The sequence below is a fragment of the Octopus sinensis genome, linkage group LG18 (genome assembly GCF_006345805.1).
Source record: "Octopus sinensis linkage group LG18, ASM634580v1, whole genome shotgun sequence".
Classification (NCBI taxonomy): domain Eukaryota; kingdom Metazoa; phylum Mollusca; class Cephalopoda; order Octopoda; family Octopodidae; genus Octopus; species Octopus sinensis.
In genome coordinates this window covers 47,709,253-47,737,144 of record NC_043014.1, presented here as the reverse complement: position 1 = coordinate 47,737,144, position 27,892 = coordinate 47,709,253, and the positions used below count along the sequence as shown (strand labels likewise).

Sequence of the window (27,892 nt, the reverse complement as noted above, 5' to 3'; positions counted from 1 at the left end):
ACAAAGGTGGTGGTACAAGTAGAGATGTTGCACTTAAGGTACCACAGCACTGAGAATTATACTTAGATGCTCCACTGCTTTTGTGTTGAGTATTTCACAATGGGACAATGAAAGAGAGTAGAACTCTCTAGTGTGGTGCAATAGGGAGAGAGAGAGAGAGAGATAGAGAGAGATGGTGACAAGTTACTGACGACAAGATGACTGATGAAAAGAAGACAGGTAATAGATGACAAAGTGACAGATGACAAGGTGACATATGATATATGGCTAGATGGTAGGTGAAAGGTGACAGGTGACAAATGACAGATGATATATAGCTAGATGGTAGGTGAGAATTGACAAGGTGACAAGTGATATATGGCTAGATGGTAGATAAGAGCTGACAAGGTGACAAGTGATATATGACTAGATGGTAGGTAAAAGGTGACAAGATGACAGGTGATAAATGACAAGATGACAGATGATATATAGCTAGATGGTAGGTGAGAGGTGACAGGTGACAAACGACAAGATGACAGATGATATATGGCTAGATGGTAGGTGAGAGTTGGCAGGGTGACAGGTGACAAATGACAAGATGACAGCTCATATATGGCTAGATGGTAGGTGAGAGTTGACATGGTGACAGGTGACAAATGACAAGATGACAGATGATATATGGCTAGATGGTAGGTGAAAGATGACAAGGTGACAGGTGACAAATGACATGATGACAGATGATATATGGCTAGATGGTAGGTGAGAGCTGACAAGGTGACAGGTGACAAATGACAAGATGACAGGTGACAAGTGACAGGTAACATATGACTAGATGACAGATGATGAGGTGACAGGTGACAAGTAACAGGCAACATATGACTAGATGACAGATGATGAGGTGACAGGTGATGAGGTGACAGGTGGTATATGGTAGGTGACATATGACTAGATGATAGGTGAAAGATGACAGAGATTGATGACAAACGACTAAGGAAAAGATAACAAATGACTGATGACAAGATGACAAGTGACACAGGCAAGGTAACTATGACCAGATGACAGGTGACAAGTGACAAGTTAAAGGTCTTACGGTCAAGAACATTGAGTATCAGTTGCACTATTGGGCCACTCGATGGAGGTGGGGTTGCCATCACTTGGTCACCGTTGGACAGTCTTGTCCTTAATGGGGCTGGAAACTTTACATTATAAGAGGTGAGGTCACTCAAGGACATAAGAGATCCTGAAAAATAAGGGCAACAAGAATAACAACATCAATGGTTTCTTTATGAAACATAAATCGATTTTGTTTTTGTCAACTGGGGCCTTGAGTAAGGGTCTTCTACTATAGCCCTGGGCTGACCAAATTGTCACGAGGGGATTTGGTAGAGAGAAGATGAAAAAAGTCCTCTGTGTGTGTGTGTGCATGCGTGTGTGAGTGTGTGTGTGTGTGTATGCATGAGCACATACTAACACATACACACATACATATATCTATATATATGTGTGTGTGTATCTATGTATAGACACACACATACATACATATATATATGTGTGTGTGTGTGTATCTATGTATAGACACACATATATGTAGGCGTAGGAGTGGCTGTGTGGTAAGTAGCTTGCTTACCAACCACATGGTTCCGGGTTCAGTCCCACTGCGTGGCACTTTGGGCAAGTGTCTTCTACTATAGCCTCGGGCCGACCAAAGCCTTGTGAGTGGATTTGGTAGACGGAAACTGAAAGAAGCCCGATGTATATATGTATATATATATATATATATATATATATATATATGCGTGTGTGTGTTTGTGTGTCTGTGTTTGTCCCCTTAGCATTGCTTGACAACCGATGCTGGTGTGTTTATGTCCCTGTCACTTAGCGGTTCGGCAAAAGAGACCGATAGAATAAGTGCTGGGCTTACAAAGAATAAGTCCCGGGGTCGATTTGCTTGACTAAAGGCAGTGCACCAGCATGGCCGCAGTCAAATGACTGAAACAAGTAAACGAGTAAGAGTATATATATATGTGTGTGTGTGTGTGTGTGTGTCTATGTATAGACACACATATATGTGTGTGTGTGTGTGTGTGTGTCTATGTATAGACACACATATATGTGTGTGTGTGTGTGTGTGTATTTGTTAACATTTGTACTTCAGTGAACTGCATGAGCTACAAGTAGTAATGATGATGATGATGATGATGATAATTATATATATGTAACTTGGAAATAATGAAAAAAAACAAAAAAAAACATTTGAGGAGTGTGTGTAGTGATTCATACTTCCCTCACGGATCGAGTTTCAATAAGGAGTGACGAAAGACTGGTCCATGTGAATATATTGTCACAGATTTTGTTAATATGGTATTGTTATACAAAGGTGTGGCCAGCTGGCAAAATCGTTAGCATTCCAGGCAAAATGCTCAGTAGCATTTTGTCCATCTTTATGTTCTGAGTTCAAATTCTGCTACGGTTAACTTTGCTTTCATCCTTTTGGGGTCGATGAACTAAGTGTCAGTCAAGCACTGGGGTCAATGTAATTGGATAGCCACCTCCCCTAAAATTTCAAGCCTTGTGCTTGTAGTAGAAAGGAATATGATGTTGTAATATAATATACTAGCAGTGTCGCCCGGCGTTGCTCGGGTTTGTAAGGGAAATAACTATATAAGCATTTTTAGAGATGTAAAGTATAATAGCCATCTCAATATGGCTAACCACAAAGGAGGGGGGTGTTACTGTAGCTTTTTACGTTCTGAGATTTAATAATAAATTTTTAGAGAGTTACTTCCCTTATATATGCCAAAAATGCATTAAAAATGGGATAAATTCATGGTAAATTATTTTTTAAATCGTAGACTCATCGTAGATGCGCGCTAATACCCAGAAGGGCTCGATGTGAATCACGACTATAAGATACCCGGTTTTGGTTAAACTGCACCGCAAAATGTGGGAGGAGTTAGGAATCTAAATCGTAGGAGACAGACAGCACACAACCTCACTTTTATATATAAAGATTTATAAGTTACCAGAAACTAAAATGGATATATTGCAAAATTTAAATTACGCACAAAGTCAACTTAGAATTAAATGCAAAAAGTGTGCTATATAAGAAGAACCTGTAATGCTTATTTATTCACATTGCTTTGAATTAATCAAGTATTATCTCATAGCTTTGAGATTTCGATGAAGTGATTGTATATTTCTAGAATAACACTGTTGGGTAGGTGCGAAAGGCTAGATCTGACCAGTTTGAACCAAAAATATGTAGAATATTTGGGTCTGATACAGACAGTCTAAATGCTAAAGGGTTAAGGGTACATGAAAAGCTTTGGTTTATACGTATAGCAAGAAACAAGTATCTTTCTTTCTCTAACATTTTACGTCGTTCAGCCTATACAAGTGAATGAGTGAATAGCAACATAAGAATTTTGAAAGTAGTATCTATAAAATTAGTTTTTAACCCTTTAGCATTCAGATTAGTGGCACATAAAAAGCACCATCCGAACGGTGGCACGTTAAGAGCTCCAACCGATTGCGGCCGATGCCGGACCACCCTGGCACCTGTGCAGGTGGCACGTAAAAAGCACTCACTACACTCGCGGAGTGGTTGGCATTAGGAAGGGCATCCAGCTGTAGAAACTCTGCCAGATCAGACTGGAGCCTGGTGCAGCCCCTGGCTTCCCAGACCCCGGTCGAACCGTCCAACCCGTGCTAGTGCGGAAAACGGACGTTAAACGATGATGATGATGATGATGATTACTCTGTCAAATGTAAAGCCTGTTTAATCACATTCTTTTAAATTAATTGTATAGCATCTTGTAACTCTGAGATTTTGATGACGTCCCTGTTTATTTTTAGAATGATTTTGTAGGGTAGGTGGGAGAGGTCAGAACTGGCTGGTTTGAGCATAAAACAGGAAGACAATTTTGGCCTGATATGGCCGGTTTAAACACTAAAGGGTTAAACATCGAATGGCTATAAGGGTCCACCAGAATAAAATAATAATCAAAGGGGTCCATAGGTAAAAAATGGTTGAGAATTACCATCATAATCATTTAATGTCTGTTGTCCATGATGGCATGGCTTGGATGGTTTGACCAGAGCTGGAAAGTTAGGGAGCTGCACCAGCCTCCAGTTTGGTTTGGCATAGTTTTTACACCTGGATGCCCTTCCTGACGCCAACCACTTTGCAGAGTATGCTGAGTGGTTTTATGCAGCACCGGCCGTTGCCAGCCTCGCCTGGCACCTGTGCAGGTGGCACGTAAAAAAGCACCCACTACACTCACGGAGTGGTTGGCGTTAGGAAGGGCATCCCGCTGTAGAAACACTGCCAGATCAAACTGGAGCCTGGTGCAGCCTTCTGGCTTCCCAGATCCCCGGTCGAACTGTCCAACCCATGCTAGCATGGAGAACAGACGTTAAACGATGATGATGATGATGATGATAAAAGTAATGTAGACAAACCAGAACTTGAACTCACCTTCACCAGCATCTCTCAGATCTTCAACAATGGCATTAGACAAGGAGCCATTATAGACAGCAAGAAATCCTTCCTCAGAGATTATCTTCAGTGATTTTGCTAGTCTTGGGTGTTTCATGAGGTCTCCTTCTTGATAAACATGTCTTGTTGCCTCATTTACATACAGCTCTCTGATTGGACAAAATCAATGTAACAGATATTACTCATATCTTCAACACTACTATCAATAATATCAAATATCAGGTGATATTATGAATGCATATAAGCTGTTAAGATGAAAATATTAGCTAATATAATTAGGGTATCATTGTTTACTGATTATATAGGGATTATATAATGATTAAAGCTAATAAACCAATGATATGTGTGGAGGCGCAATGGCCCAGTGGTTAGGGCAGCGGACTCACAGTTGGAGGATCGCAGTTTCGATTCCCAGACCGGCCGTTGTGTGTGTTTATTGAGAGAAAACACCTAAAAGCTCCCCAAGGCTCCAGCAGGGAGTGGTGGTGACCCCTGTTGTCTCTTTCGCCACAACTTTCTCTCATTCTCTCTTCCTGTTTCTTGAGTAACACTGCGATGGACTGGAGTCCCATCCAGCTGGGGGGAACACATATGCCACAGAAACCGGGAAACTGGGCCCATGAGCCTGGCTAGGCTTGAAAGGGGCGAAAGAAAGAAAGAAACCAATGATATGTATGTTATAGCTTACATAGTGATGATAGTACTGCTAGAGATGATACAATGATGACAAAACTGGTGTAGACAATAATGAGATGACAATGCTGGTATAGACGATATACTGATGACAACACTGCTGTAGATAATGTGGTGATGACAGCATTGCTGTAGATCATGTGGTGATGACAAAACTGTTGTAGATACTCTTTTACTTGTTTCAGTCATTTGACTGCGGCCATGCTGGAGCACCACCTTTAGTTGAGCAAATCGACCCCAGGACTTATTCTTTGTAAGCCTAGTACTTATTCTATCGGTCTCTTTTGCCGAAACGGTAAGTTACGGGGACGTAAATACACCAGCATTGGTTGTCAAGTGAATTTGGGGGGACAAACACAGACACACAAACATATACACACACATACACATATATATATATATATATACATATATACGACGGGCTTCATTCAATTTCTGTCTACCAAATCCACTCACAAGACTTTGGTCAGCCTGAGGCTATAGTAGAAGACACTTGCCCAAGGTGCCATGCGGTGGAAATAAACCTGGAACCATGTGGTTGGTAAGCAAGCTACTTACCACATGGCAACTCCTGCGCCTATATGTAATAATAATGATGAAATTATTGCGTATAATGCTCAGGGGCACTACAACCCATCAAAGGTGCATGTACAGTTTGTAGAATTATGTACCAAAGCCAGGAAAATGAACAGTGGTATGAGTCATGATATACATGTGTGGCTGCGTATGGAGGGGAAGATATTAGGTGTAGTGTTGGCGAATTTTAGGAAGCATGGAGGTTTTAAAGGATGCAAAGTCTTGGCAACTAACAACGGATGCAGGCAGTTTGTTCCTTGCTTCAGCAACTTTGAGTAGTAAAAAAATGTTTCTGAAAGTCATGGGAGCCGTGCTTTTTTTCTGACTTTGTAGGCATGCCCACATGTGTTAGACACATGGAGCTCGAAAAGATGCTGAAGGTGATTGTTGGTGTGATGGTTAATAGTTTTGTGGGTGTTTACTAAGTCAGTTGCCAGACGTTGGAGCTTCAATGTATCCATACCCAGGGAAGCAAGGCGTTCAGAGTATGGTAGGTGCCTGATGGAGGGTATTCACTTGGTTGCACGTCTCTGAACAGTTTCCAGGAGGTCAATGTCCTGAGCAAGATAGGGATTCCAGACTGGTGATGCAAATTCCAAGTGTGGCCACACCAAAGCCATATACAGCCTTAAAAAGATAGCTGGAGTGCAGCTGACAAAGGTCTTGCTGAGTGATGCCAAGACACCTTCGGCCTTCTTGCCAATTTTAGAGACGTGCTTTGTCCAGCGCCAGTCACTGCTGACAATAATGCCCAGACACTAGTGATATGGATAATGTAGAGATGACAAAACTGATACAGATTATGTAGTAATAATAATATTGTGATGACAAAACTGTGATGACAATGCTACCGTAGATAATAGAGTGATGACAGCAATATAGTAGTTTTATATACAGCACTGCTTTTTACTCTTTTACTCTTTTACTTGTTTCAGTCATTTGACTGCGGCCATGCTGGAGCACCACCTTTAGTCGAGCAAATCGACCCCAGGACTTATTTTTTGTAAGTCTAGTACTTATTCTATCGGTCTCTTTTGCCGAAACGGTAAGTTACAGGGACATAAACACACCAGCATCGGTTGTCAAGCGATGTTGGGGGGATAAACACAGACACACACACACACATAAATATATATGTATATATATATATAGGGAGATGTACTCGCATAGCAAGTGATTTGATCTGAGATCGTGTGCTGAAACGAAAACAATTGCAGCGTGGAAGGTGTTTGTAAGCCATTTAAGAAACACACAAAAGCCGTTCGATTCACTTCAACATTTAAGTTTAATTTGTCAAAATATTTTCGTCGCTAAAATCCGCGACCTGTTCACTGACAAAAATCCGTGCTGCATATATATATATATATATACGACGGGCTTCTTTCAGTTTCCGTCTACCAAATCCACTCACAAGGCTTTGGTCGGCCCGAGACTATAGTAGAAGACACTTGCCCAAGGTGCCACGTAGTGGGACTGAACCCTGAACCATGTGGTCGGTAAGCAAGCTACTCACCACACAGCCACTCCTACGCCTACTGCTGTATATAAAACTATAAAACCCTTGAAACAAAAAGATCCCATAAACAATAATACCAGATCTCTATTTCACTTACCTGAGTAGGGGCTGATCCTTAACTTCAGACTCCATTTCTTTGAGGGTATTAGCCAGTAAACGCGAGACATTAAAACCTTGTGTTGCAAGGTGTATCACAGGAGCAAACAAGTGTTTCCATGGTAACGAGCCATACATCTGATGTGCCTGCCATAGACCGTACAGTTGCCCAGGAACAGTCACTGATGAAGGACCTGCATCAATTGGAAAGGTCATAGGAGTAAGGAGTGTACTGAGAGGGGGGAGAGATTCTGGCTGAGATGGTCATGTGACTTGTGTAATTCAGAAAGTATTGTTGTGGTTGCTAAGGGAACACTCTATTTCTTTACTACCCACAAGGGGCTAAACACAGAGGGGACAAACAAAGACAGACAAACGGATCAAGTCGATTATATCGACCCCAGTGCGTAACTGGTACTTAATTTATCGACCCCGAAAGGATGAAAGGCAAAGTCGACCTCGGCAGAATTTGAACTCAGAACGAAGCCGCAGACGAAATACCCCTAAGCATTTCGCCCGGCGTGCTAACGATTCTGCCAGCTCTAAGGGAACACTCTAGTCAGTTGGTATTGTTAAGGGGAATAGAGTTGGAAAATCAAATATGTGGCACTATTTTACAGATCCTTTGCATTGACATATGACACAGTTTGGTCTCTATATTGACCATCAGGTTGTGTTTAGGCTTACTTACTTGTACTTGTGGCGCCATTCACCCTGGGTGGGTTGAGTCGGCTTCTTCTACCACCCTCGAGGCATCTCGAACCATGGCAGCCCACGCACGACAGTCCTGTGCCAGTTCACTGGAGATAGCGAGCCAGTCACGGTTCCATTGGCGCAGGCCGATGTTGCCATTGTATTCGCCATTAAGAATTCATGGAAGAAGTTTCGTGGGAATATGTGGATTTCACAAGCGGTCCCCAACAATCCCGCATGTAGAGACATCCTGTTTGCCGTAGATTGTCCGCAGACGCAGGGACAGAACGACCGAGGAGCCACCGGTTGCCGAAACAGACACTCCAAGGATTTTCACCGTCTGCCAGGTTGTGGCCCTAATACCACTTGGTGTCAGATCAATCCGCCTTGGGTGGCCCTACCAAGAACCGAAGTTCCCGACGGCATAGCTCTGACACTACCCATTGCCAGCGTCCCCACCACGGTGAGGAGGGGATGGACTTTGGGTGGTTGTAAAGGCATGCCGTGTGGTAGTGAGAGCATGATGGTGTGTGTTAGTGAGGGCATATTATTTTTTGGTGAGGGCATGTTGTGTGGCGGTAAAGAAAAGTTGTGTTGTGTATGAGGGTATGTTGTGTGATACCGAGGGTATGTTGTATTGCAGTAGAGGGTATCTTGTATGTTAGTGAAAGCATGTTGTGCATAGAGAGAGCATGCTATGTGATATTGAGGGCATGTTATACTGGAGTGAGGATATCTTGTATCTTAAACTGGAGTGAGGATATCTTGTATGGTAATGAGATCATGTTGTGTGGTTGTGAGGACATGGTGCTTTGTGGTGAGTGTATGTTGTTTTGTGGTGAGGATATGTTGTGTGGTAGTAAGAGCATGATGCACTGTGATGAAGGCATTTTCTTATTTCTTTATTACCCACAGGGGGCTAAACATAGAGGGGACAAACAAGGACAGACAAAGGGATTAAGTTGACTACATTGACCCCAGTACGTAACTGGTGCTTAATTTATTGACCCCGAAAGGATGAAAGGCAAAGTCAACCTCAGCAGAATTTGAACTCAGAAAGTAACGGCAGACGAAACACCGCTAAGCATTTCGCCCAGCGTGCTAACAATTCTGCCAGCTCGCCTCATTGCAATGAGGGCATTTTCTGTGGTAATGAAAGCAAGATGTGTTGTGATGAGGGCATGTTGTGTGTTGGTGAGGACATGCTGTGCGATTGTAAGATCATGTCGTGTGGTAGTACAATATAGTGTATTGCAGTAGTGTTACAGAATAGTGTCTAGGGTTGTTAGCATTAGTGTTTAACCCTTTCATTACCAACCCGGCTGAAACCGGCTCTGGCTCTGAGTACAAATGTCTTGTTTTCGTAAGTTTTGAATTAAAATCTTCCACCAAACCTTAGTCACAATTTATGTTCCTAACACCAGCTTAATGGTAACTAAATTATTTTATTAAAGTATTTGTTATATTTAAAGTAATTGAAAGAAACACAGGGCATCTCAAAATAAATGCAGTAACAAAAGGGTTAATTACATGTCTGATCTATGATGAAAGGTGTTCCAGCCATGGCCATCCCATTTTTGTTTAAAACATTATATTATTCTAGATGCACATGACACTTTGAGAGGGGGAAAATAGATTGCTATATACAGAGAGATGGGGAGGGGGAGAGAGAGGAAGAGAGAGAAAGTGGGAGAGAGGTAGACACACAGATAGGTAGACGGGTGGAAGTAGTGTAGTTACCTTTCAGGTGAGACATATTCTTCAGGCTGGCCACATGATGTGGTGATTTACCAGAGGCATCTATGATGACATTCTTTTGAGATTTACTGCAACAACGACAACATCATCATCATCAGAACAATGCCTTTTGAGGAAATTCGGCTCAATGGAAGATGCAGGATTTGGCTGATGGAAGCACACACACACACACACACACACACACACACACACGTATATACACATATAAAAGGAGTCTTTCAGTTTCTGTCTACCAAACCACAAAATTTTGGTTGACTTGGGGGTCATAGTAGAAGACATTTCTCAAAGTCCTTTTTTAACGATGATGGTAATGATGATGTTGGTGATGATGATGATGATGATAACAGTATTGATTGTGATGCTGCAGCAGATGATAGTAGTTGTGATGATGATGATGATGATGATGATGATGATGATGATTGTGATGATGATGATGATGATGATGATGATGATGATTGTGATGATGATGTTGATAATGGTTGTAATTATGGTGATAGTGATGACTGTAAGGACAATGATAGCAATAACGATGAGATCATAGAAACAATAACCATAGTAACAAAAATGAAAAAAAAAACCATCTTACAAACAATAACTCTGAGCACCTTTTCGAACTCCACCCGTCTAACACCCATGGACATGTTTACAAAGTCAGAAAACAGCACAGCTCCCATGACTTTAGGAAACATTTTTTCACGCTGAGAGTTGCTGAAGCATGGAACAAACTGCCGGCATCAGTTGTTAGTTGTCGGAGCACTGCATCCTTCAAAACTTCCATGCTTCCTGAAATTCGCCAACACTACACCTGATTTTCTCCCCTCCATACACACGCAAGCATGTATCTGACTCATACACTGTTCACTTCCCAGACATTTGTACATTACTGCATATACTTTATACGCACTTTCTGACAAGTTGTGGTGCACCTGAGCACTGTATACAATAATTTCATTATTATAAAAGAAGATGAACTGAGAGAATATTCTCGGACAGAGCAAGAATGGTTTGGAGTTAGTTTGTGGTAAAGGTAAGGGAAATTTTGAACTGACCTGTCATAGATATTCATAATTAAACTGCCTCCAATTCCTGTGGACATCGGTTGGTCAAGTGCCATACAAACCAAAGTGACAATGACAGAATCAATTGTACTTCCGTTCTTCTCCCTCAGAATTGACCTGTTAAAACACATGTGGAATTGGAAATATTTCAAGAATGTTGATACTGTAGATATATATATATCACGTCAAGTGACCAACCAGACCATCAGATGTTGTTACACATCGCTGGTCACAATGCATTGTTTTAGCCTTTGAATGACGTCACCCCGCTGGCTAAGCGAGCAGGCCAACAGAAGAAAGAGTGGGAGAAAGAGTGGTGAAAGAGTACAGCAGGGATCCCCCCCCCCTGCTGGAGCCTCGTGGAGCCTCGTGGAGCTTTTAAGTGTTTCCACTCAATAAACACTCACAACGCCCGGTCTGGGAATCGAAACCGCGATCCTACGACTGCGAGTCCGCTGCCCTAACCACTGGGCCATTGCACCTCCACAGATATATATATATATCAATATTTAAATATATAATCTTAACAAGAGGGAATTACTTACATGCCAAGTTGGGAACACATAGATGAATCGCTTGTGATTGCTGCCTGGTTGTATTCTAACAATTTGGAACCAGATACGGCAAAGCGGAATCTGCTCTTTTGGATCAAGTAGAAGTAACAGACGAGGATCATAGCAACCAACACACCAATGGAGAGTACAGCCAACTTTCCTCTGTAAGTCATATAAATAAATAAATAAATATGTATGCATACATAAACACACTTACACACACACACACTTATACACACTTACACACACACACTTACACAAACACACAAGCACTTACATACACTTACACACACACCCACTTATGCACACATACACACACACTTATACACACACTTATGCACACACACTTACACGCACACATACTTACACAAACACACAAACACTTACACACACTCACACAAACACTTACATACACTTACACATACTTACACACACACACACAAACACTTACACACACACTTACACAAACACTTACATACACTTACACACACACAAACACTTACATACACTTACACATACTTACACACACACACACACACAAACATACAAACACTTATACACACACACACTTACACACATGCACACACACACTTACACAAACACTTACATACACTTACACACACACACACACTTACATACACTTACACATACACACACACACACACACACAAACATACAAACACTTATACACACACACACTTACACACACACACTTACACAAACACTTACATACACTTACACACACACACACACTTACATACACTTACACATACACACACACACACACACACACAAACATACAAACACTTATACACACACACACTTACACACATGCACACACACACTTACACAAACACTTACATACACTTACACACACACACACACACACACGTATTACAGCAGAGGTACATGACATTAATTTGGGACCAAATATGTAAGAACATTACTTTTTTGCATGTGGTTTATAATTCACTAGCAGTATCGCCCGGCGTTGCTCGGGTTTGTAAGGGAAATAACTATATAAGCATTTTTAGAGAGTTACTTCCCTTATAGATGCCAATTCGGGCTTTCTTAGCCATTTCTGTTTTGGTGTCTTCAAGCCATGAAGTCGGTGTTCTAAAAGAACGCTGGTCTCCTTGACAACGCATTACGACATTGATTTCTTTACACTCCCTTCCCCACAGCTTCACGAGGGAGGGAAGAAGGGGGAGAAGCAAACACAGGTGCAGGTGTTTGAGCGTGGACGCCAACTCCGCCGCCATCGACACACGAAAAATTATGCATTAAAATGGAATAAAAAATGATAATAAATTATTTTTAAAATCGTAGACTCATCGTTGACGCGCGCTAATACTCAGACGGGCTCGATATTAATCACGACTATAAGATACCCGAATTTGGTTAAACTGCACAGCAAAATGTGGGAGGAGTTAGGAATCTAAATCGAAGGGGACAGACACTCACACAACTAGAGTTTTATATATATAGATATATTTTCCCACAGTAATGCAGATTACATGTCTAAAGTTAGCCTATTCCATGTTTCTCTTATGCATAAACCATTTGAGACTCTGTTTTCTGACAATCTGAATTTTGTGACTTGAGAAAGATAATATTTTTACATTTTACTTCATGCTTACTTGTAATTCTAAATAGACATAGGCGCAGGAGTGGCTGTGTGGTAAGTAGCTTGCTAACCAACCACATGGTTCCGGGTTCAGTCCCACTGCGTGGCACCTTGGGCAAGTGTCTTCTACTATAGCCTCGGGCCGACCAATGCCTTGTGAGTGGATTTGGTAGACGGAAACTGGAAGAAACCCATCGTATATATATATATATATATATATATATATATATATATATGTGTGTGTGTGCGTGTATGTTTGTGTCTGTGTTTGTCCCCCTAGTATTGCTTGACAACCGATGTTTATGTCCCTGTCACTTAGCGGTTCGGCAAAAGAGACCGATAGAATAAGTACTGGGCTTACAAAGAATAAGTCCCGGGGTCGATCGTCGTTTAATCATCATCGTTTAACGTCCGCTTTCCATGCTAGCATGGGTTGGACGGTTCAACTGGGGTCTGGCAAGCCCGAAGGCTACACCAGGCCAGTCAGATCTGGCAGTGTTTCTACAGCTGGATGCCCTTCCTAACGCCAACCACTCTGAGAGTGTAGTGGGTGATTTTATGTGCCTCCGACACAGGTGCCAGACGAGGCTGGCAGACGGCCACGCTCAGATGGTGTTTTTTATGTGCCACTGACACAGGTGCCAGACGAGGCTGGCAGATGTGCTCGACTAAATGCGGTGCTCCAGCATGGCCGCAGTCAAATGACTGAAACAAGTAAAAGAGTAAAAGAGTAAAGAGGGACATGCAACACATAAAAATGGAAACAGAAGAATGGAAGGAAGAAAGTGTGTAGGTAGAGAAAACTCTTCAATGACATGATTAAATGCATCCAGCCATTGCTGTGAAGTGGTTGGTGATAGGAAAGGAACCCAACCATAAAAACCTGCCGAAAATAATAGGTACAAATTTTGCCAGAAGGGCAGCAATTTTGGGGGAGGGGATGAGTGGATTAAATCAACCCCAGGATTCAACTGGTACTTATTTTATCGACCCTGAAAGGATGGAAGGTAAAGTCGACCTCAGCGAAATTTGAACTCAGAATGTAGCGACGGGCAAAATATTGCTAAGCATTTCGTCCAGCAAGCTAAAGATTCTGCCAGCTTGCTGCCTTAACCCATGATCATAAGGTTGTGGTTTCGATTCCTGGACCGGGCGATGCATTGTGTTCTTGAGTGACAAAAATGAGTAATCTTGCGATGGACCGGTCTCCTGTCGAGGGGGAAGTTTCTACACCACTGAAACCGGGAAACTGGTCCTTATGGGCCTGGCATGGTTCGAGAAAGAACATTTATATATATATATATAACAAAAATCTAAATCGCATCTCATAACAACAATACGGCACAATTATTTCACCTCAATTGGACTCGCTCTCTTCAACATTACACCAAGACACGTCAAAACAGAAACTGACCACACACAAATTCAAGAAGTCTTTGGACAAATTCCTTCAAACTGTCCCGGACAAACCACCCACACCTGGATATGTCTCCGCAAACAATAACTCTCTGCTCAAATGGGCCTTGGTGCCCAAATCCTGAATTGAAAGACTTCGCCAGGTGGTGCTATTAAGTTAGACATGGCCTGGGCCAATACTGGCCAAAACCTTTCTAAGTTATTCTAAGTTATATATATATATATATATATATATATATATATGTATACCCTTTAACTGATTGCAGCATGAAAGCTTCAGCCATACAGGGGCACCAACGTTGGCTTTCATTTCATTATGTGGCATTTGGTGAATGATGGAATTTGATGTCGCTGCCCTCATCTGTTTCCTGCCATGAGGTAGGCTCATCCGGAACCCTTGACAGGAGGAGATCCAGTTCTGTCATGTGTGTTTGTGTGTGTGTGTGTGTGAGTGCACATGTAACAATATAATGAATCCTGTTTAGAAAGAGTAGAGCTAAAAACATAGAACTTACCTTTTGGTACAATGCATGCTGATAGGAACAATATGCCTCCAGTGATGTAGGGGTTATTTGGAGTTCTTAAAGACACTTGCTGTTGTTGTTGTTGTTGTTGCTGTTGTTGATGTGCTAGTTCTTCAGTTGCCTTTGGAGGTCATAAAACAACTAGAATGCAATGCAATGCAAGTCTAATGATCTTCTCCACCACCACTGCCACAATCACCACCACCACCACAATCACCAGCACCACCACCACCACAATCACCAGCACCACCACCACCACAATCACCAGCACCAGCACCACCACCACCACCACAATCACCACCACCAGCACCACCACCACCACAATCACCACCAGCACCACCACCATCACTGAGATTACTTCATCATCAGTGCTGCCACCATTATTGACTACCCCCTGGCACTACCAATTCCATCACCCCCCCATCTCCAAACTTCTTCATTGCTGCCACCCCTCCCTCCAAACACTACCACCATCTGAAACATCACTGCCATCATCATCATCAACAACAGCAGCAGCAACACTGCAGTCTCTTCATTTTTACTCGTTGCCACCACTAATGCAGCTGATATTTTATATCTTATATTTGTACAGATTTATATATCTATATCTATCTATCTATCTATCTATATATATACATATACATATGTATATATATATGTATATATATATACATATGTATATATAATATATATATATGTATATATAATATATATACATATGTATATATATATATATACATATGTATATATAATATATACATATGTATTATATATATACATATGTATGTATATATATACATATGTATATATATATATACATATGTATGTATATATATACATATGTATGTATATATATATATATATATATATATGTATGTATATATATATATATATACATATATACATATGTGTATGTAAATACATATATATATATACATACCTCCCCCCCACACACACACACAGAGTCTACAAAAAAAAAATATGTATACACACTTCAAGAAAGGAAAAAAATCTGTATAAACTTTTTAATTCAGTGTTATTGCAATTTGATAAAACATCAAAAGAGATATTTATATTTTTAGGAATACTTAAACAAATTAAAAATTTAAGCAGATTTTTCCTCTCCTGGAATATGCATACATTGTTTTGACAGACTCTGTATGTATGTATATATATATATAAATATATTTATATACAGACCCACTTTCCACACGTACACATGCACACACGCACACGTCAAAATCACCAGCCCCCTTCCACTTACACATACAAACTCCCTTATACACATGCATGTGCACATTCCTTTTGGGATCACCACTACTTTATTATCTCCCCTTCTCCCTAGCTCTCCTGTGTGACCTTTCTGTCCAGCATTCGCCATGATAGATCGCCAGCTACTACTCATTCTTTATTTTCTCTCCTCGTTTCTTTCTGTGGAAGAGCATAGGCTCGAAACGTTAAAGACTTTTTCACTTCCCTAGCGTTATACTAATACATCTGTTTGTTGTCTACACCACCTGTATCGTCCTTTGTTTTTTTGTGAATTCTGCCCCTATATATATGTAGGTTTTGTCATGCAAACAGGGAAATGGAACTCAAAACATGACTAGATATATATTTTTATTAATATTTAACAGAAGTAAGAGAGTGGCTCAAGTTTGTTAAGTGCCAACGCATGAAACTCTCGTCCCTTGAGTCACTCTCTCGCTTCTGGTAAATATTAATAAGAAAAATATATATGTATGTATACTCTTTTACTGGTTTCAGTCATTTTGACTGCGGCCATACTGGAGCACCACCTATAGTCGAGTAAAAAGATCCCAGGGCTTATTCTTCATAAGCCTAGTACTTATTCTATTGGTCTCTTTTGCCGAACTGCTAAGTTACGGGGACGTAAACACACCAGCATCGATTGTCAAGCGATGTTGGGAACACACAAGCATATACATGCACACACACATACATATATATATACGACGGGCTTCTTTCAGTTTCCGTCTACCAAATACACTCATAAGGCTTTGGTCAGCCCGAGGCTATAGTAGAAGACACTTGCCCAAGATGCCACGCAGAGGGACTGAACCCGGAACCATGTGGTTGGTTAGCAAGCTACTTACCACACAGCCACTCCTGTGCATGTATACATAACTATACTTTATGTGTGTATGTGTGTGTTTGTATGTATAGATTCAACTGTGTGTCTTGTGTGTGTACATGTGTATTTAGATGCACAAGTGTGTATCAGACCTATCCGATCCATGCCAGCATGGAAAAACAGATGTAAAATGATGATGAATGTACAATGAAAATAAACGTGCAGGAGTGGCTGTGTGGTAAGTAGCTTGTTTACCAACCATATGGTTCCGGGTTCAGTCCCACTGCATGGCACCTTGGGCAAGTGTCTTCTACTATAGCCTCGAGCCGACCAAAGCCTTGTGAGTGGATTTGGTAGACGGAAACTGAAAGAAGCCCGTCGTATATATGTGTATATATGTGTATATATATATATATATATACGTGTGTCTGTGCTTGTGTGTCTGTGTTTGTCCCCCTAGCATTGCTTGACAACCGATGCTGGTGTGTTTATGTCCCCGTTACTTAGTGGTTCGGCAAAAGAGACCGATAGAATAAGTACTGGGCTTATAAAAAGAATAAGTCCCGGGGTCGAGTTGCTCGATTAAAAAACGCGGTGCTCCAGCATGGCCGCAGTCAAATGACTGAAACAAGTAAAAGAGTAAAGAGAGTATGAGTACATACACATAAACACACACACACACACATGTATGTATATTTGATATTGTACTAATTTGGCAATGTTCTTTTCTCTGTTCTTCAAGACTCTCAGACAAACTTACCGCTGCCATTGCCACCACCACTGACCCCGCCCCCCCGCCGTCACTACCACCATCATCAATCTGATTCACCCCCATGGTGCTGTAAACCATCACCTACCCCCCCACCCACCTCCACCCATTATCCTTAATCTGATGAAATAAAATGTAAAACAGATCAGATCCCTGACTTCCCATTGTTCTAATAAAATTTCTCTCATAATACCACCACCTGTACTATTACCCCCACCCCCACTACAAGCATACCACCACCACTACTACCATTGCTGTGGCTGCTACTGCTGCTGCTACTACTACTACTACTACAGCTGCCATTCCACTATTGCTACTATAACAACTAAAGTACCACCTGTACAACCATACCACCACCACAACAACAACTACTATTACTACTACAACAGCAGCTATACCACCAACTGGACTATCACCACCTCTATCACCACTAATCAGTTACTCGGTATATATATATATATATATATATATATATATATATGTATATATGTGAATATGTGTATATATATATATATGTACATACATACATATATAATCAAATATAGACACATATATATATAAACATCATCATCGTTTAATGCCCACTTTCCAGGTTTACATGGGTTTGACGGTTTGACTAGAGACTGGCAAGCCAGGAGGCCACACCAGGCTCCAATCTGATCTAACAATGTTTCTACAGCCGGATGCCTTCCTAATGCCAACCATTCTGAGAGTGTAGTGGGTGCTTTTTACGTGTCACTGGCATAGAAGCCAGTCAGGCGGCAGTGGCATTGGTCATGTTCAGATGGTACTTTTTATGTGCCACCGGTAGAGGAAGCCAGTCAGGCGACACTGGCAGTGACCCATGCATGACTGAATGGTGCTTATCGCGTGCCACCAGCACTGGTAATGACCACAACTACAATTTCCATTTGATTTGATTTTGATTTTCTTGACCCTCAAGCATGGAATGTCACCTGACGATTCAAAGGTACTTTTTAAATGGTTTGGTTATGTGACACTGGTGTAGGCTAAGGCTGTGATCCCACTTTCCTTCCTGGGTCTTCTCAATCACAGCATTTCTCCTGAGGTCTCGATCTTTCATCATTGCTTCTGTGTGGCCCACTGTTTGAAGGTCATGCTCCATCACCTCATCCCATGTCTTCCCGGGTCTCCCTCTTCCACGGGTTTCTTCCACTGTTAGGGAGTGGCACTTCTTCACACAGCTCTCCTCATCTATATGCAGCACATGACCATACCGGCACACCACATTTGATGCTTCTTGTGTCCAACATTTCTCTCAGGGTGCTTACACTCTGTCATGTGTGCACACTGACATTACACATCCAGCAGATCATACTAGCTTCATTTCTTTCAAGCCTACGCATATCTTCAGCAGTCATGGCCCATGTTTCACTGTCATGTAGCATGGCGGTTCACACACATGCATTATACAATCTACTTTTCACTCAATGAGATATTGTGTAAATGAAATCTGAGTGTCATTTTGGTCAGGTGAAAGCAGTTTTGGCACAGACTTAGTTGACATACGTCTCATACCCAAATTTTCAGTAATAATGGACTGAACTGAACAGTAATTAATCTGCACATCCTCTGATAACTCATGGATGAAAATTTGACAATTTCATCTCACAGCTGCATGTTTTTCTCAGGTCTGCTGGTTGTGGGTCTCCCAGAACGTTCATCAATATTGACATTTTTCCAGTCGTCTTGGAAATGTCTGAACCACACATACGCTTGTGTGCGGCTCAAACACTCCTCTCCATACACTTTCTGCAACTTTGTGTAGAGCTCAGAGCAGATATTGCCATGAAAACTTTCTCTGTCATGGTCAATGCGATGATCACATGCTACACACCTTCCTTCCAAGCACTGCTGTAAACAGTGGAAGTGAGCTAGAATGCTAAAACTTAGTGCACATGCACAACAGAGCTCAAGGTCAATCTGTGCCAAGCAGTTTCACTCTGTGTGCTTTAGCTTCATTGCTATGACCAGTCCAGATACTCTATTTTGTGGTACACTATTTTCTCAACACTAGAAAGATAAATAAAAAAAAGGTGACCCTGGCAGGATTTGGGCTCAGAATATAAAGGGACAAACTAACTAAATACTATGTTCTTATTTCTTTACTACCTACAAGGGGCTGAACACAGAGGGGACAAACAAGGACAGACAAACGGATTAAGTTGATTACATCGACCCAAATGCGTGACTGGTACTTAATTTATCGACCCCGAAAGGATGAAAGGCAAAGTCGACCTCGACGGAATTTGAACTCAGAACATAGTGGCAGACGAAATACCTATTTCTTTACTACCCACAAGGGGCTAAACATAGAGGGGACAAACAAGGACACACAAATGGATTAAGTCGATTACATCGACCCCAGTGCGTGACTGGTACTTAATTTATCGACCCCGAAAGGATGAAAGGCAAAGTCGACCTCGATGGAATTTGAACTCAGAACGTAGCGGCAGACGAAATACGGCTACGCATTTCGCCCGCATGCTAACGTTTCTGCCAGCTCGCCGCCTTCATTACTATGTTCTGTCTGTACTGATGAGTGGAAATAGTTAACGAGAGCGATTTACCTCATTGAAATTAAAATGTGTTACTTATATTTATCTTTTACTTGTTTTAGTCATTAGAATACAGCCATGCTGGGACACCGCACTGAAGAATCTTAGTCAAACAATTATATTTTGGGCCTTCTACTCAATTTCTGAAAACCCAAACTGTTTGCTAAATAATTAAATATATTCACTCATATTCAACGGTCACGAACGGATGGTGGTGCCAGACGAGTCTTGCCATTTGCCAGACTCTTCTGGCACCACCATCCGTTCGTGACCATTGCCAGCGCCACCCCGACTGGCCTTGTGCCGGTGGCACGTATAAAGCACCATCCGTTCGTGACTGTTGCTAGCCTCGCCTGGCCCCATGCCGGTGGCACGTAAAAAGCACCATCCGTCCGTGGCCGTTTGCCAGCTCCGTCTGGCACGTAAAAAGCACCCACTACACTCACGGAGTGGTTGGCGTTAGGAAGGGCATCCAGCCGTAGAAACACTGCCAGATCAGACTGGGCCTGATGCAGCCTTCTGGCTTCACAGACCCCAGTTGAACTGTCCAACCCATGCTAGCATGGAAAGCGGACGCTATACGATGATGATGATGATGATTCAAATATTTCCAGTTTCTTTCTTCTCATCCATGTAATATTTATCTCCAACATAAATTCATTTACTTCACACATACTCTTTTTTCCACTCTTCCTATCATTAAATATATGTATCATCATCATCATCATCGTCGTTTAACATCCATTTTCCATGCTAGCACAGGTTGGACGGTCGAACCGGGGTCTGCACCAGGCTCCAGTTTGATCTGCCGGAGTTTCTACAGCTGGATGCCCTTCCTAACGCCAACCACTCTGTGATTGTAGTGGGTGCTTTTTAAGTGCCACTGGCACAGGTGCCAGGGGAGGCTGGCAGCGTCCACGATTGGTTGGTGCTTTTTACGTGCCACCAGCATCGGCCACGTTCGGATGGTGCTTTTTACGTGCCACCGGCACAGATATTCACAACTACAATTTCCATTTGATTTTTATTTTGATGTTGATAGATATATATACAATATTACACACACACACATATAAGTATATGTATATTACTCTTTTACTTGCTTCAGTCATTTGACTGTGGCCATGCTGGAGCACCACCTTTAGTCAAGCAAATCGGCCCCAGGACTTATTCTTTGGAAGCCCAGTACCTATTCTATCAGTCTCTTTTGCTGAACTGCTAAGTTACGAGGACGTAAACACACAAGCGTCGGTTGTCAAGTGAATTTGGGGAGGACAAACATAAACACACACACATATATATACATATACATATAAATATATATATATACATATATACGATGAGCTTCTTTCAGTTTTCGTCTACCAAATCCACTCACAAGACTTTGGTTGGCCCGAAGCTAAAGTAGAAGACACTTGCCCAAGATGCCACACAGTGGGACCGAACCCAGAACCATGTGGTTCGTAAGCAAGCTACCTACCACACAGTCACTCCTACATCTATGCACACAATATTTCTTTCCAATAGTTCTATTACAATTTTGAAGATTTGACAGATGAAACTACAGTAAATTGTAGTTATAGATTTTTCAGTTTTATTAATTAGATATGTGCGGGTGCGAGTGCACGGGCAAATGTATATACACACATACAATACATACACACACACATATATATATATCTGGAGATATGCTGCTTCCTGCACCAGTTCCGCATAGCCCCTGTCCATTCAAAGTACCTTGGATTCCAGAACAACCCGCTGTGCTTGAGGAGACCTATTGAATCATGTACATGAACATCGAAATAAATATCAATGGAAATAGTAGTTGTGATACCTGTGCCAGTGGCACATAAAAAGTACCATCCGAACGTGGCTGATGCCAGCGCCGCCTAGACTAGCTTCTGTGCCGGTGGCACGTAAAAAGCACCCACTACACTCATGGAGTGGTTGGCATTAGGAAAAGCATCAAGCTGTAGAAACACTGCCAGAACAGACTGGAGCCTGGTGCAGCCTCCTGGCTTCCCAGACACCGGTCGAACCGTCCAACCCGTGCTAGCGCGGAAAACGGACGTTAAATGATGATGATGATGATATATATATATATATATATATATATAGGAGAGTTTACGAAAAAAACAAAAGACGAAGACAGGTGGTGTACAAAACAAATAGATGTATTAGTATAACGCTCAGGAATAGAAAAAGTCTTTTACGTTTCGAGCCTACGCTCTTCTACAGAAAGGGACACAGAAAGAAACAAGGAGAGAAAAAAAATGTGTGTAGTGGCTAACGATCTATCATGGCGACTAATATATATATATATATATATATATATATATAACTCCACATGGGTTGTTGGTGAATGCGTTAGGATAGATGAATAAATGGGTGGACGGATGGATAGATAGATGGAGTATATATGAAGCAGATCATGTCTATAATAGAATATATAGAAAATTTTTGCCATGGTGAAAAATTTCAGTTAATGTAATCATCATCATCAGAAATATAAAATATATATATATATATACATATACACACACACAATATATATATATACACACACACAAGCACACATAATATAAATCATAAACAGGTTATGAAGATTGATACCAATTATGAGTACTAATCAATAAATTTTCATTAATCTAACAGTAGACAGAAGTGGTGGGGTTGGTATTAAGCTGTAGTGGTGAAGACAATAATAATAGTAGCAGTAGTACTAGGAGTGTTTGCTAACTCATTTAAATATTAGATACCTCATACCAGATACTCACCGTTCTACATGGCCTTGAGGTTAGGGAGTTGCACTCACAATCAGAAAATCAGGGTTTCAATTGCTGGACTGGGTAGTATTTTGTCATCATCATCATCATTATCATTGTTTAACATCTGCTTTCCATGCTAGCATGGGTTGGACGATTTTATTGAGGTTTGGCGAACCAGATGGCTGCACCAGACTCCAATCTGATCTGGCAGAGTTTCTCAGGCTGGATGCCTTTCCGTGTTCTTGAGAAAAACACTTAAATCAATAACTGCATTGGACTGCAATTCAGAGTGTTGTGACCTCAACCACTTAGAGGCCATTGAAACCGGCCCTATAGGGTTCCAGGGCTTGAGTCAGTAAATGCTTAGGGATTGATGCTAATGCCTGTTGTTCTATATGTGTTGTTGATGAAGGCACATGGCTTGATGGTTAGGATGTTCAACTTGCAAAACTAAGGCCATGAGTTCAATTCCTAATGGCGTATTGTGTCTTTGAGCAAGACCCTTTATTCCACGTTGCTCCAGTTCACTCAACTGGCAAAAATGAATTTCAAAGGGACAGCCCTGTCACATTCTGTCTCACGCTGAATCTCCCTGAGAACTATGTTAAGGGTATGTGTGTCTTTGGAGTGCTCAACCGCTTGCACATTAATTATTTGAGCAGGCTGTTCTGCTGATCAGATCAAACGGAACCCATGTCATCGTAACTGACAGAGTGCCAGTTATGTGTTGTTGACATACCACACATAGCCCTCCAGCCACTGTCCAATCAAATAACTATTTCTTTATTACCCACAAGGGGCTAAACATAGAGGGGACAAACAAGGACAGACATAGGTATTAAGTCGATTACATCGACCCCAGTGCGTAACTGGTACTTAATTTATCGACCCCAAAAGGATGAAAGGTAAAGTTGACCTCGGCGGAATTTGACTCACAACGTAACGGCAGATGAAATACCGCTAAGCATTTCGCCCGACGTGCTAATGTTTCTGCTAGCTCGCCGCCTTATCAATAACATCACGCAATCCTCTGACCACTGTCCACTACAATAACATTACACACCCCTCAGACCATTGTTCATCCCAGTAACACTAAAACAATACCAACTGTCAAAATTAAATTTATTAAAATATCTACAAAAGAATACAAAACTGAACTGAAATATCTTGAGTGGAGTCGGAGGATTACCACTGTACAGTTTGGGTGTTCAGGATTAACAAAAGAATATCATTGGGTACAGTGTAGCAAGGCTCGGCATCAGGGTAGCATCTGGGTTTCTTGCTGTACAGGTTCTGGTTGGCTTTTCTCTGTTTCTATCTTTTTCTGTACATTTGGGTAAGTACACCAGTTCTGAAAATGAATAGGAAAAATAATCTCATTAAGTATTTAACCCTTTTGTTACCATATTTCTGTTGAGATACTCTGCGTTTACTTCGAGTGATTGACATTAACCCTTTAGTATTTAAACCGGCCATATCCGGCCAAAATAGTTAATCTGTTTTATGTTCAAACTGACCAGATCCAGGCTCTCACACCTACCCTACAATGTTATTCTACATTAAGTAATTACACCATCAAGATCTTGAAGATAAGAGATAATGCATGATAAATTCAAATTAATGTGAATCAATAAGCATTATGTTTGATAGAATAATCTGAACACTAAAGGGTTAAATGTAATGAAGAATTTAGTAAAATAACTTTGTTATCATTATTAAATCACAGAACGAGATGTAAACAGTAACCGCTCGACAATGTAAAGTATAAAAGCCATCTCAATATGGCTAACCACAAAGTGGGGGTGTGTTACTGTACCGGTCCGTGCGTATCACTCAGGCTTACGAGGAAGGGATGGCCTCCCTTTGCAAATACTTCAAGGGCACAGAAAGTGTGTCTAAAGCCAGCTGGAGACGATGATCTCCTGGGGCTAAAAAGCTACAGTAACACCCCCCCACTTTGTGGTTAGCCATATTGAGATAACTTTGTTATTATTAACCCTTTAGCATTTAAACTGGCCTTATCTGGTCCGAATATTCTTGTTTTATGCTCAACCAGCCAGATCTGGCTTCTCACACTTACCCTACTATGTTATTCTAAAAATAAACAATCCCATCTTCAAAATCTCAAGATAATGCATGATTAATTTAAAACAATGAGAATTGATAAACATTACATTTGAGAGAGAAATCTGAACACAAAATGGGTCAAGCTGGTATTATGGAAGCACTCTATCGGTTACGACGAAGAGGGTTCCGGTTGATCCGATCAACAGAACAGCCTGCTCGTGAAATTAACGTGTAAGTGGCTGAGCACTCCACAGACACGTGTACCCTTAATGTAGTTCTTGGGGTTACTCAGCGTGACACAGAGAGTGACAAGGCCGGCCCTTTGAAATACAGGTACAACAGAAACAGGAAGTAAGAGTGAGAGAAAGTTGTGGTGAAAGAGTACAGCAGGGATCACCACCATCCCTGCCGGAGCCTCGTGGAGCTTTTAGGTGTTTTCGCTCAATAAACACTCACAACGCCCGGTCTGGGAATCGAAACTGCGATCCTACGACCGCGAGTCCACTGCCCTAACCACTGGGCCATTGCGCCTCCAAGCTGGTATTAGGAACAAATTAACACTAGGTTTTGGGTGGGAGATTTAAATTCAGAACTTTGAAAACATGACATTTGTACTACAGATCCACGAGCACCCTCAAGTGGGTTGGTATTAAAGGGGTTAATTTGTGGTGGTGGTTTAGGTGAAGTGAGGAGAGACAGTTTGTGGAACATACTAGGCAAATAGTAAAGGGACCACATTGGGGAGAGGGCTAGAGCAGAAGGTTTATTGAACATACTGGGACAAGGAAAAGAATTGTGGTTTGGGCTCATGGCATGTTTGAGGGCCACACAAGAGCATAGAAGTTCTGAAGTGAATAGGGGAGAGGTTATAAGACAACAAATTGAGGTAATGTTACAAGATAATAAGTAAGGGTCACATTACAAAACAATCATTTGTTTGTTTGATGGCTCCAGTTAAGAAGTATTTAGGAACTCTATCTTGTGAAAATTAAGAACCATGTGATAGTTAGGGATCATAAGAAGATAGGATTAATATGAAAGGTAATAATTCTGTATTTATTCATGCATAGCAAAAACCCTTTTCAGAATAGACACCTTATAATCAGGAGTGTATTATACTGGTTTTGTGTATTTTGTGATGTTCAAATATCTATCTGTCTATCTATTGACACACACACATCCATAGTGTGTTTATGTCTATATATAAAACAAAGTCTGCAATTACTTTAGGCGTAGGAGTGGCTGTGTGGTAAGTAGCTTGCTTACGAACCACATGGTTCTAGGTTCAGTCCCACTGTATGGCATCTTGGGCAAGTGTCTTCTACTATAGCCTTGGGCCGACCAAAGCCTTGTGAGTAGATTTGGTAGACGGAAACTGAAAGAAGCCCGTCCTATATATGTATATATATATATATATGTGTGTGTGGATGTGTGTATACGTTTGTGTGTCTGTGTTCGTCTCCCAAACATCGCTTGACAACCGATGCTGGTGTGTTTACTTCCCCGTAACTTAGCAGTTCGGCAAAAGAGACCGATAGAATATGTACTAGGCTTACAAAGAATAAGTCCAGGGGTCGATTTGCTCGACTAAAGGCGGTGCTCCAGCATGGCCACAGTCAAATGACTGAAACAAGCAAAAGAGTAAAAGAGACCAACCAGCTGAACACATTACTCTTTTACTTGTTTCAATCATTTGACTGCGGCCATGCTGGAGCACCGCCTTTAGTCGAGCAAATCGACCCCGGGACTTATTCTTTATAAGCCCAGTACTTATTCTATCGGTCTCTTTTGCCGAACCGCTAAGTGACGGGGACATAAACACACCGGCATCGGTTGTCAAGCAATGCTAGGGGGACAAACACACACACACATATATATATATACATATATATACGACGGGCTTCTTTCGGTTTCCGTCTACCAAATCCACTCACAAGGCATTGGTCGGCCCGGGGCTATAGCAGAAGACACTTGCCCAAGATGCCACGCAGTGGGACTGAACCCGGAACCATGTGGTTAGTTAGCAAGCTACAAACAATAATTTTTTCTGTGATTTTTTTTTTTTTTAGCAAAAACTAGGAGGGTTTGTGATACATAAATCAATACAGTAGTGATCTAATACAGTTGCAACTGAAGTAAAGACAGTTCTACACTAACAGCCAATGTTACAGGGAGCTGACAGTGAACTTACCAGTTTCTGGGACTGTTTCTCCAATAAATTGTATGTCCATTGGTGGAGCTGGCAATGAAACAGAAAGACAGAGGAATTCAGATGGATATTGTTGTTTTTCTCAAATGCAGCTGACCAACACTACAGACTCGCTTGTACATTACTTATTTCTTTATTACCCACAAGGGGCTAAACATAGAGGGGACAAACAAGGACAGACATAGGTATTAAGTCGATTACATCGACCCCAGTGTGTAACTGGTACTTAATTTATCGACCCCGGAAGGATGAAAGGCAAAGTCGACCTCGGCGGAATTTGAACTCAGAACGTAGTGGCAGACGAAATACCGCCAAGCATTTCGCCTGGCGTGCTAACGTTTCTTATTTCTTTATTACCCACAAGGGGCTAAACATAGAGGGGACAAACAAGGACAGACATAGGTATTAAGTCGATTA

At 41.5% G+C, this 27,892-nt stretch overlaps 2 protein-coding genes across 4 annotated transcripts in view; both read right to left on the bottom strand.

Moving 5' to 3' along the window:
* LOC115221267 (glutathione hydrolase 1 proenzyme-like) overlaps positions 1–15,165 on the bottom strand; it is a 25,367-nt gene extending 10,202 nt beyond the window's left edge. For all 3 annotated transcript variants that reach the window (XR_005002938.1, XM_036511001.1, XM_036511000.1), the window contains exons 1-7: positions 14,980–15,165; positions 11,413–11,583; positions 10,859–10,984; positions 9,792–9,877; positions 7,360–7,552; positions 4,457–4,626; positions 1,070–1,219 (exon numbers count right to left, since the gene is read on the bottom strand). Coding sequence is in view for 2 of the 3 variants with exons in the window: in XM_036511001.1 (XP_036366894.1) it covers positions 1,070–1,219; positions 4,457–4,626; positions 7,360–7,552; positions 9,792–9,877; positions 10,859–10,984; positions 11,413–11,583; positions 14,980–14,996 (913 nt within the window). In the remaining variant the exon portion in view is untranslated. The remainder of the gene's footprint in view (positions 1–1,069; positions 1,220–4,456; positions 4,627–7,359; positions 7,553–9,791; positions 9,878–10,858; positions 10,985–11,412; positions 11,584–14,979) is intronic.
* Positions 15,166–24,304: 9,139 nt separating this feature from the next.
* LOC115221657 (39S ribosomal protein L39, mitochondrial) overlaps positions 24,305–27,892 on the bottom strand; it is a 30,661-nt gene continuing 27,073 nt past the window's right edge. The window contains exons 9-10 of the mRNA XM_029791858.2: positions 27,458–27,505; positions 24,305–24,550 (exon numbers count right to left, since the gene is read on the bottom strand). Of these exons, the coding sequence (XP_029647718.1) occupies positions 24,458–24,550; positions 27,458–27,505 (141 nt within the window). The 3' untranslated portion in view covers positions 24,305–24,457. The remainder of the gene's footprint in view (positions 24,551–27,457; positions 27,506–27,892) is intronic.